Source organism: Gopherus flavomarginatus, chromosome 6, assembly GCF_025201925.1.
Source record: "Gopherus flavomarginatus isolate rGopFla2 chromosome 6, rGopFla2.mat.asm, whole genome shotgun sequence".
In the NCBI taxonomy this organism is placed as follows: domain Eukaryota; kingdom Metazoa; phylum Chordata; order Testudines; family Testudinidae; genus Gopherus; species Gopherus flavomarginatus.
The window spans coordinates 74,756,407-74,768,420 of NC_066622.1; the positions used below are offsets into that span (position 1 = coordinate 74,756,407).

The 12,014-nt window shown below is 42.2% G+C and overlaps 1 protein-coding gene across 4 annotated transcripts in view; it reads left to right on the top strand.

Annotated features, from left to right (window-relative positions):
- Positions 1-12,014, top strand: part of ADK (adenosine kinase) — a 560,116-nt gene that overhangs the window by 269,281 nt on the left and 278,821 nt on the right. For all 4 annotated transcript variants that reach the window (XM_050960267.1, XM_050960264.1, XM_050960265.1 and 1 more), the window contains exon 5: positions 7,818-7,990. In XM_050960267.1, coding sequence (XP_050816224.1) covers positions 7,818-7,990 — 173 coding nt within the window. The remainder of the gene's footprint in view (positions 1-7,817; positions 7,991-12,014) is intronic.

Consider the following 12,014-nt stretch of genomic DNA (forward strand, 5'->3'; position numbering starts at 1 on the left):
AATGAAGTATCTCTAGTGGACTTTTGGTGAAGAAGTTGTAGGTATTGGTCTCAGATGCATGGCTTTAACTATTCTTTTCACCTCAAGAGCAGTTATCACTATTAACTCATTTGACTGGAAGTTGCTTGAAGGTGGTGGTAGACATTTTAACAATATTGCTTCCTTGTGCAAGATTTGGCAGCTTCAGTTACTGGTGCAGCAATTACTGTACAGTACATTGTACTCGGTTTCTCAGGCTTGTATATACAAACAAAGACAAGTCTCTGTTTTTTTCTCTGAGATTTTTCTTCATACTGACCATCACATGATGTAAGGCCATAATAGTCTAAGAATGTAGTCAGTGTAAAGGTAGCAAGCAAAAACATAGTATAGCGTGCAGTTTTTTGGATGGCACAAAACTTAGTCTCTCTTATTTACTGGGACTCAGTATTGTATATTGTTGCTCAGGAGTAGGTAACTCACACTGCCTGGGTCCTGGCCACCGGTCTGGGGGGGCTCTGCATTTTAATTTAATTTTAAATGAAGCTTCTTAAACATTTTAAAAACCTTATTTACTTTACATACAATAATAGTTTAGTTATATATTATAGACTTATAGAAAGAGATCTTCTAAAAACATTAAACTGTATTACTGGTATGTGAAACCTTAAATTAGAGGGAATAAGTGAAGACTCTGCACACCACTTCTGAAACGTTGCTGACTCTTGTTGTGGCTTCTTGAAATAATGCTTTCTAAATAAAGATCTGAAATAAGGTACATTAACCAAATGTTGACTTTGAATTGTGTTTCAGATGTACTCTCGCGTCACTGACAAGAAATAGAAGTGAGTTAAGTCATTTAGAATAATATCAGTATTTTTCTTTCATATGAAGAGTATTCAATATGTGCATATGTTTTTGCCAGGTTCATATAATGGTTTAGTCTTTACTTCCATTTTTTCCTTACATTAGTGGTCTTCTAAGCTGAGTTGTGATTAACCTCCTTTCTATATCCTTCCATTTAAAGTGGTCATAACAAATTATTTTCAAATGGACTCTCCATATTCTCACTATTGAGAGAGATGCCAAAGGTGCAGCAGGCTGGTGAAACAGTCTGAAAGCGGTGCCTTTTGGGACTCCTTTGTCGCTGAATATTTTGCTGATAAGGTTATAAGAGGGGAAGGGGCGCTCTAACCTCCTCCACAATTCTTTTCACATGCAGTTGTGGACAGACCTGAAACTTCTAGCCTGTGTCTATTGACCTTTGTCAGTCTTTCTGTTGATTTGTTAAAAAATTGTAAGTGGTGGTTAAGATAGTTAATGTTCGGTTTTAGTAAACAGGTAATATATTAGCTAATTTTATGGTTGTCAAGCTCTCTGTGCTCACAGGTGTGATTTGCAGTTCTGTCAGGATCAGATATGGCAGATTGCACAGTGAAGAGGTCAGGGTTCAAACAGCGTGCTTCCAAGGGCCCTCCATGCTTCAGATTCCTACATTCAGGGCCTCACATGTCTTCGTGATACACATTTCCCATCTCAGTATATCTGTGTCCTTCAACCCATGGACTAGGAAGAAGAGAGAGAATCCTTTTCAGGCCTTCTTTCATTCAGAGGTCCTACCAGTCAAGTCTGAAGGTTTTAAGCCCGTAGGCTCTTTGGGTTTTGTGCAGGGCCCTAAGAAACAGTCTTCTGTTCCAAGCAGGTTCTAAGAAATCAGCTCCAGGATCCCTACTGATCCCTATTTCTGGATTTGGAACAAAGAAAATCATGTTGGATTTAGAGACTAAGATTCCATTTACCAATCTGGAAGTTACTTCAGAGCGGAGGGATACAATATTTCCTAGCCAAGGACATCAGTTTCTAAGACCCCAAGATTCAAAAGTCCAGCGCTGAAAACTCCTGCTGCTTAAAAGGAACATTGCAGTAAGGAGAAGGCTTCAGATGCTTCATGGTAATATTGCTAGCATGAAGAGACTTTCTGGCCTCTCTCTTCAGCTTTAATATGTAAGTATGCTAATAGCTGCAGCTTCAGAAAGATTCAAAAACTCAGTCTGCATTGGCTAAAGATCAAAAGATGGATTGCATTGACAAAAAGATATATTTATCAGTCTCTTTGGTCACCAGGATAGCCAATATTAATATTTCCCGGATACCAGTACCATCTAAGGGACAAGATATGGCTATTTGCTCAGAAACTGTCTGAGGATTAGAGAAACTTGCTAATTCTGTAACTCTGAAGAGCTGTGGTGCAATCTGAAAGCACCAGTTGACTATTTAGACTAGGTTTCTAGAACTGTCTCTTCAGCTTTCTCCTCAAGATGACATTCTTGTGTAAGGTCTTCAGTATTATCTGTTGAGACCCAAGAACAGAAGACCTTCCTTCTACAGGCAAAGGTCTCTTCACAATGGAGAAGCTGAGGAAAACCAGTTCAATTGCTCAATCTCTGGGTTTTTCTTCGCCTCAGAAATGGAGGCACTGCTTTCCACTATCAGTATCAGACAGTAGTACCCTGTTCTGTTTGTGCCCTCCTCTCAGGTGGCTATACCAGCAACAGCAGAGGAAAGCCTTTCAAATGAAGGCCAAAGGGATATGATCTGGTTCGTCTTTCAACCCAGCATCCTCATTCTGGAGAATTCAGGCCATATGGTCTATTTGAGAACCACAAACAAATCTTAAACACAACTTTGTTTCCCTTTTCCCTACTTTTTAGAGAAAAGTAGTCTCTGTTACATGTGGCATGAAGAGGAATTGCTATGGGTCATTGGGCTCTAGAGGTCATTCAAAAAAGACTGTGTAATCTAATTTGACTCTGTGACACTTCCCCATATGTTTTCAAGGCTCCTTCTTACAAGACAATGGTGAAAGACAAAGTGCAATCCTTCCCGCAGTTGGGAGCAGTAGAAGAACTCTTTATGGAATTTAGGGGAATAATAAAGGACACAGGATCCAGAGATGATTGGGCAAGTTACATGTAAACATCTTGGAGCAGTGGGTAGTGAGTAGGAATGTAAATAGCATTTAAAAAGCTAACTGTTAAAACGATTAAAAATATTTTGTTTAAACGGTTAACAGATTAAGCAGCTGGGCCTGATCTGGCCGGCGGCGGCGCTGGCTGGGCCCAATCCAGCTGGCATGGGAGTTAACGTTTAAGGTGGGTTAACCAGTAAGACTAATGCTTACCATTTAATCGGTTAACATTTTACATCCCTAGTAGTGAGAGGGGCCCTCAATAATTCTTCCTCAAGATTCAAGAAGACTTGTTCACAGTCTGTGATCATATGTGCTAAGCAACGAGGGAGTTGATTCCAAGCAGTTCTGCAAAGTGGCAGTAGTTCATTAAGAACTGTATTTATTATTGAGCAGATGGTTTTCCATCTTGCAGGAAGAGACAGCTCAAGCAAAATCTTCAAAACCAACATAAGTGGTCTGTGAAATCACAGAATCACAGACTATTAGGGTTGGAAGGGACCTCAGGAGGTCATCTAGTCCAACCCCCTGCTCCAAGCAGGACCAATCCCCAGATTTTTACCCCAGTTCCCTTAATGGCCCCCTCAGGGATTGAACTCACAACCCTGGGTTTAGTAGGCCAATGCTCAAACCCCTGAGCTATCCCTCCCGCCAAGTGGTCTGTGAAATGGTCAATACTAGACTGGATTTTCCACAATGGGGATGTCCAGCAAAAGACATTAGTCTGGACACCAAATGCAAAAGATTCTGCTCATCAGGCAGCCTAGAAAATCATTCCATAAAAGATGTTTTTCTCCTGGACTAGAGAAGAACCCACCTCTGCACCTTCCTTCCCTCCCCTCCCCTCCCCCCCGCCCACCATTCCTTTCATATCAAGGAGTCTTTGGAAATCAGAGGAGACAATGCTAGAATAATACTTATTGCATCAGCATGAGAGGTATTCTGAGTTGCTTCAAATGTCTTGGCTCTTATGAATTTCACTGGAATTATTGTCTGAGAAGAACAGATAGATCCAGCATCCAACCCAGAGTCTGTTCACCTTGCTGCTTGGCCCATGAGACTTTGACTGCTCCAGGACCATGCTGCTCAAAATCAAGTTCATGATGACTTACAAGAAATGATCTTCTCCTGCTTGTTACTTACACAATTGGAAAAGTCTTTTGCTGTGAACAAACAATATTCTCTCCACTTTCAGTCCCAATATCATCAATCATCGAACATTTTCTCTCTCCAGTACCTTGTCCCTACGCTCTCTAGCGATGTATGTAGGAGCTCTTTCAGCTCATCATCTAGTAAAGAGGTCCCCAAACTATGGGGCATGGATGAATGTTCAGGGGGGCACCGTGGGGCCCGGGGAGAGAGCGCCACCAGCCTCACTTTTGCCCCAGCCCACCCTCAGCTTTGGACCCCAGCTGTGGCTTCTGCTTCCATCCCCAGCCGCAGCTCTGCTCTCATCCCTGGCCACAGCTTTGTTCCTGGCTCCAGACCCGCCCCCAGCTGTGGCCACAGCCTGGGCCCCCTTACTCCAGTCCCCAACCCCAGCCACAGCCTGGTTCCTGCAGTGGGGGTGGCATAGACAGGGTAAGTGGGGGGCTGTGACTGTGAAAAGTTTGGGGAACCCCGATCTAGAAGAAGATAGCAAGAGTGTGTTCAGTCACTCTACAGTGAAAGACCCAACACCAGCTTGAGACTTGAACTTAGACTTCATAGGGTTATTGAAGCCCTCTTTGAAACCAATGGACGATTACGTTCTATTTAATTTCTCTGTGAAAACCGCATTCTTTATTGTCATAACATTTGCAGGAAGGGTCAGTGAGCTTCAGGCTCTTATTGCTGACCTTCACTTTACAGTATTTCATGAGGATGAAATTTTCCTTCCCCCTCACCTTTCCCAAGGTGTTAAATGATTATTATGAGACTCCAGCAGTAAATCTGTCAGCATTCTTTCCAAGACCACGTCCCGTTGAAAGAAAGCTCAGTTACATTCATTAAATGTGAATAAAGCATTATGTGAATAATAATTTATATTTCAGTAGATCCAAACAATCCAGAAAATCACCCATGTTTTTCATTGCCGATAGCAGTGGTCTCAACCTATTTACCAATGTGAGCCACATATGCAGCGCTCTGTGTGTTTATGTGGGCCACATCCGCACAAAATGTATACTTCCTGTTTGTCCCTGAAAATGTCACATGGGCCCCAGCTGTATGCCGATTGGGCTGCAAGTGGCCCACAGGCTCAGGACCAGAGGTTGAGAACTACTGGCCTATAGGGATAACTATGACGGAAATGTCATCACTGCCCAGCACCCATCCAAATGCATCTGGCTTTACATTAGAAGAGTATTATAGTTTAGCAGTGTTCTTATGCTGGCTCATTCCATTAGGGACAAAATCACCACCTTAATTGTATGCCAGAGACATATTCTTGGCAGACCTCTGACATGGCACCAGGGCCGGCTCCAGGCACCAGCTCAGCAAGTAGGTGCTTGGGGCAGCCAAGGGGAAGGGGCAGCACATCGGGCTCTTTGGCAGCAGTTCGGCAGCAGGTCCCTTGGTCCCCCTTGGAGGGAAGGACCTGCTTCCGAATTGCTGCCGAAGAAGAAAGCAGCGTGGTGGAGCTGCCGCCGATCACAATCACGGCTTTGAAGTTCAGGTGGAAGGAACTGAGGCAATGAGCATGTTCCACCCCCTTTTCATACATCATGCACCTCAGCAGAGCTAGCTGAAGAATCTCTGTCTGCTATACCATGAGCACATCTCTCAATAACAGGAATGCACAGAGCCTCATCTCAAAGCGCATCAGTAAGTAACCTTCATTTTCATTTTAAGTATAGGTGTCCTGATGTATCAGAAATAAAGACTGGTGTACACTTGAATCCGTGCAGGACCTAAGTGTTCAGCCACCCAGTCCAGAAAACATTTTTGACCCCTTCCCAAACGGATCTACCTGGAGTGAGAGAGAGAATGATGCAGCTCTCTCTAATACTGATTTGACATCCTTGGTAATTGGTCCTCAGTGCGACCACTCTGATCACCTGCCTGCCAAGGCAGGCCTTGTCTTGAATATTTGATGGCAGGTTGCATGTTTAAACTCAGTTGAGCTGCTACACACAGTCAAAATTGTGGCATTGTAGCATAAATACTTTTTCATAAAGATCTATGATATAGTACATGAAGTGTTATTGATGCTTTAATTTTGATCAGATGGTATATAAGGGTGAAAAAACAGATATGTCATTTGCTAAAATGTGTTAGGTCCCCAGGGGGCAGTTTGTGAAATTCCACAGGGATTTTTGAGGAATTGGCAGGGTTCATGTAGAGCTGATGCTTTAAGTACTGTCCATAATATACCCTGCAAATTCTAGTAATCTGTGAGAGTAAGTCACACTTTTTGGCAGAGAACACAAGATTTGAACCTGTCTCCTCTTATCAACATTGAAACTCGTTCCCTGCATTCCATAATGGAGCATATGGCATTCTTAATCTTATTATAAAATCCTGTTCTGCTTCTCCTTGCCTTCAAAGACAGTAGAAAGAGTTCAACTATTGGTTTTATAAAGTATTCTCTGTAACACCTCAATCTCTTACATAAAAATTCCTTATTCTGTAGAGGTTCAGTTCCTTTCTTCATTAATTTAGAATAACAACAAATAGGTCTGCATAGCTGATCAAATATATGTTTTTGTGTGTGGAAAACTTCTGTTGCTCCAATAAAGATACCGCATTTTCAGTTTTGTCCACTCATTCCTAATTAGTGAAGCCTTTTTTGTGTGAATATAGCCCTTTTTTCCTCTGGAACTGAATAATAATGGAGACATGACTAAGAATGTATTTCCAGCTCAGTTACTTGAACTTTCTACAACCCACAGATTCCACTAATGCTGATTTGTAATGGAGACATTATCATTTATTTAGATCTCGATTAGGAAACAATTATAAGTGGGGTTTTAGCATGCAGTAAATTCATGTTGCCTTTAATTCGTACTGTAGATTGAGTGGATAAGCTTACTGATTTTAAGTAGGGGGAATTATAATGACTTCAGTTGGTTGACTCATGACTGCCAGGGAAGAGTTTTGTACTGTTTCTTCATGACATTTATTTTTTTAGGTCGCTACCAGTTTTATCTTGTGGTTGAATTTCATTTTTCCCATTTTAGCACACAACACAGAATCAGTTACAGTTGATTGATATTATATCTGTCCTTTTGTAAAGAAAAGCTTTATGAAATAACCCAACGGTTTAGCAGCACTATACAGCTATACTCTTTATTTAAAAATCAATTTGCAGAATTGCTCTGAGTAAAGTTCAGGACAGAGATTTTTACATATTTACCAGTGTGGCTAGGATAATGCCCTTATTTTGCATATAACTGTTATTTACAGTGCTAGTTGCATTTTCAAAGTCTATGTTGTGAACAGTGTAGACTTTCTTTCTATTTTTTTTCAAATGTACTGTCTTCCTCTGTTTTGCTCATCTGTTTGTCTGTTTTGTTCTATTTTGCAATTACCGTTTTAAAAACACAAACAAAATCGCTCTTAGTTCTTTTGAGGGAACACAGATTTACTGATGTATCTTATCTGACAGGCAAACGATTTTTTTTATACACTACGTCATATTTGAATACAGTATCAGAAGAACTCATGAGTTTTACTTTAATTTTGAACTATTAAACCTTCAACATTATTCTATGTGAATCCTTTATTAACCTTTTCTGAATTAATGTATCTAATACTTTTTTTAAAAACCTATGGCACAGAGCATGTGCCATGTCTTAGAAAAGTTAAGGAGAGAGAAAAGAAGTGGAAAAAAATATATATCAAGCATTCTCAGTTATTTGTTTTGGTTTTTTTTTCTTTCCATCGGCAGTGGATGATCGGGAGCCCTTACAAGGCAGCAACTTTCTTTGGGTGCATTGGAACAGACAAATTTGGTGCGATCCTGAAGAAGAAAGCTGAGGAAGCTCATGTGGATGCTCATTACTATGAGCAGAGTGACGAGCCAACAGGAACTTGTGCTGCCTGCATCACTGGTGACAACAGGTCAGATGTCTTTCCCCAGAAGTTTTTCTTGTTCTTGAATGATACGAGTGCAGATAAAATAGAAGTCTACCTTTTGATTTGGAACATATTTGTAATATTTGACCTTGAAAATGTAATACACAATAAAGATGCAGCATTAACAACAACATTTATTTGGGAAGTTGAGGCAGGCTGGCTCTTCTGTTTTTGTTTCATGTTCTGAGTATATAGGGTGCATGATAATGGAAGGGTGTTAGTATAATAATCGACAGTAGCTTCTTGTTACTGAGCCTTAAACTGTTGTTCTAGACAAAGGACTGTGTATAGGAAAACCTTGGAAGGCAGTGGATAATCTCAAAGCTCATCTGTTAATTGTAGATGAAAGTTGATGGGCACATCACTATGAGTGACGAAAGATATTAATGTAATTAGTGTATTTAAAGAGTGTAGATACCAGTTAATCAGTCCAGTGCTGTCACTATATGGAAGGATGAAAAGTGAGATATTGTTTGTCACTGATGTTCACAAGTTAGTATGAGAATGGCAACTCAGCAGAGGTGAGCAAGACAATGAAGTCCTGAAACTGACTCAACAATTAGAATAAGCATAAGATTGAACTATCCACTGCTATATGTTTTATTCGTATTTGAGATTTTTATTGTTATTTTTAACTAATCTGCATATCATTGAAGTTTCACACTCATGACATGCTCATTTGTCTCATCTTGTCTTAAATTAAATAGTAAGTACCTCATGACAGGGGCCATAAATTCCAGTTTGGTTGTACAAAACATTGTGCTACTGGACTCTCATCCTGATTGGAGCATTTTGGGTGTTACTGCAATACAGTCAATAAAAACGAAGAGTTTTGAAGAAGAGAATGAAGATACAGTAGCTCATTCTGAGCATATTCCTTTTTATTTTCTCTGCACAAAAAGGTTTCCTCTTTACTGTTGTTGACACGTGCTAATTTTTAATGATGGTTGCTGAAGACTTGAGATGTCTGTCATGCTTTCTGGAGTGACTCATGACCATGAGTGCCAGCCTCAAGGCAGACTGTCAAGAACCAGGGCAGAAACCTCAAACCCATTGTATGGTCTGTAATTAGATTTCACCAACCCAGTAACAATTGTGAACTTCTAAAGCACTATAACAGTCTTCCTATGGAGTCACAGACAGTTCCCCTGGACATTCCAAGCTGGACTTAGTAGTGATTGCTATATACCAAAGATCACAAAAGATTCAGGTTCCTTCCAGTCCCAAGAGACCAGTTACTTACCTCAGGTCAATTGTACCTTAGACCTCTTGCTAAAGATAATGCTTGTAGACAATCCTGTAATAAACTAATTAAAGATTTATTAACTAGGAAAAAGAAATAAGGATTATTAAATGGTTAAAGTAGGCACTCATATATACACACATGAGTTACAGTCAGTGGTTTTAAAAGATGACAGAGCTGTAGTAATGTCAGCTCTAAATGTCTTTTAGCGCTAACCCAGGTTGACCTTAGGGATGCCTGCTTGTGTTTGGTAGCTCCAGCCACATGAGAGTCCAAAGAGCAAAAAAGATCAAAAATATTATTGTCAGCTACTTTTATTTCCTTCTTCCAGAGTTCAAGCTGATGGGACAAGCCCTTTTGCACATAGCCTCTTCATGGGAGTGAAGGGACAGTTAACAAATATGTGATGTCTCACAGAGGCCCATTTAGTTTTGATAGGCCTTCTTGATGAGCAAGAGACAATCCCTATTTACAGTAATAAAGTAAAAAATTAAATATCTTATAGCATGTGATAAAGAAATTATAAGTGATATTAATGCATACAGCAATTTACAAGCATTTCATGTGGTCTAAAACTAAACACGTTGTAAGTTCAATAGCCATCTTAATCATCCTAACATACAGGTGAAACAGATTAGTTTCTAGCAACAAATTTGTCAGTGCTTGGCTGAGGCCTGAAGCATTGGCGAGAGTTGGCACCTGGTCTGCCAGCATCACAATTATATCTTATGCTATAATTTTACAGGATAGAGATCAGTTCAACCAAGTTCATGCTTTTATGAATAAGTAGGCAGAAGAATGTCTAGATTTGATCATCTGGAATAGCAACTAATATATTTTTCCAAAACTGTTAAATTTTTATTCAGTGGCATTAGTTAGCTTCAGTGGAATCTGCTGAACTAAGTAACCAAAATGTGGCCACTCTAGGTCTAGGACCATGGCGCACTTTGGGAAGACTTTACTGCCCGCCCTGCACATTATCAAGAAGCAGCTTGCTTTGTGAAAGGCTTGATTGGTTCACTTGCCCTTGGAAACTCAGAATGCCTCTGATAGTATGCTTGAGGATTGCTGATCAGAAAAGAATTGGCAAAAAGAACAGGAGTACTTCTGGCACCTTAGAGACTAACAAATTTATTTCAGCATGAACTTTCGTAAGTTACAGCTCGCTTCTTCGGATGCTATAGCTCACGAAAGCTCATGCTGAAATAAATTTGTTAGTCTCTAAGGTGCCACAAGTACTCCTGTTCTTTTTGCGGATACAAACTAACACGGCTGCTACTCAGAAAAGAATTGGTTAACGCTGATCTGAGTTGAGCTGCTGCTCTTTGCAAAGGGGATGTGGATTGTTATTTGCAAAGGGGATAAAACTGATTGCAGATTGTTAGGATAGAGAGTACTAAGGAAGTTCTTCCCATAGAATTGTAGAATACTTCTGGATGACGTCTGGGACTAGGGTTGCCAGGCATCTGGTTTTCAGCTGGAATGCCCAGTCTAAAAGGGACCCTGGCGGCCCCGGTCAGCACCGCTGACTGGGCCATTAAAAGTCTGGTTGGCCACCCACAGCAGGGCAGGCAGGCTGTCTGCACGGCTCTCAGGAAGCTGCTGGCATCTCTCTCTCTAGCTTCTAGGCATAGGGGCAGCCCCGATGGCTCCTCTCACTGCCCAGGCCCCAGCTCCACAGCTCCCATTGGCCGGGAACCATGGCCAATGAGAGCTGTGAGGGCGGCGCCCGCAGGCAGGGACAGCACCCAGAGCTGCCTGGCCATGCCTCCATCCACCCTAGGAGCCAGAGAGATGCCAGCAGCTTCCGGGAGCCACCTGAGGTGAGTGTCGCCTGGAGCCCTCACCCCCTCCCATGCCCCAACCCTCTGTCCCAGCTTGAGCCTCCTCCTGCATTCCAAACCCCTTGGCCCTAGCCAGGTGTCCCCTCCTGCACCCCAAACTCATCCCCAGCTCCACCTCAGAACCTGCATCCCCAGCGAGAGCCCTCTGCCACAGTCTGGAACACCTTCTTGCGCCATGAACCCCTTTCCCCCTCAGCTGGGAGTCCCTCCTGTAACCCAAACATTTCATCTCAAGCCCCAGCTGGAGCCCTTACCCCTCCTTGCACCCCAACCCTCTGCCCCAGCTCAATTAAAATGAGCACGTGAGCGAGGGTGGGGGAGAGTAACAGACAGACAGAGAATGGATGGAGTGAGCAGTGGGCAGGACCTTGGGAAAGGGGTGAGGCACAGGGCAGGGCAAGGGTGTTCAATTTTCTGCAAACAGAAAGTTGGCAACCCTACCTGGGACCTGAGTCAAGTGGAGCTGCATCTTCGTTGCAAAGCAATAGGGCTCGGCCTCTGGGTCCCAGCTTGTCTCGAAGGTGGACTCTTTAGCCCTGCAGGGTCCTGGGACCCTGGGTCTGAACCCTGGGTTAGCACCATTGGAGTGTAGACACAGTGGGGGGGTTAGCCTGGAGCCCAGGTTCAACACAGGCTTACATTGCAGTGTAGACATATCCACACACAAAAAAATTCATAATTAGCAATAACTGGCAGTATCTGCAGATAGGCCAATGATTGAGTGGGCCAAGAAAGTGAGTTTCATCCCTCCCTCCCCCCCCCCCCCGCCAAAGTGATCCCACCATGTCTTGGTTTTCAAAGTGGAGAGGGGAATGTGAGGAAGCTTGTGCTACTCCTGCCCTGTGTTCTGTGGATAAATAGAGCATTGTTCTTTCAAGATCTGTTAATCTTGCTCCTTTTATGATCACAAAAATTAAAAACC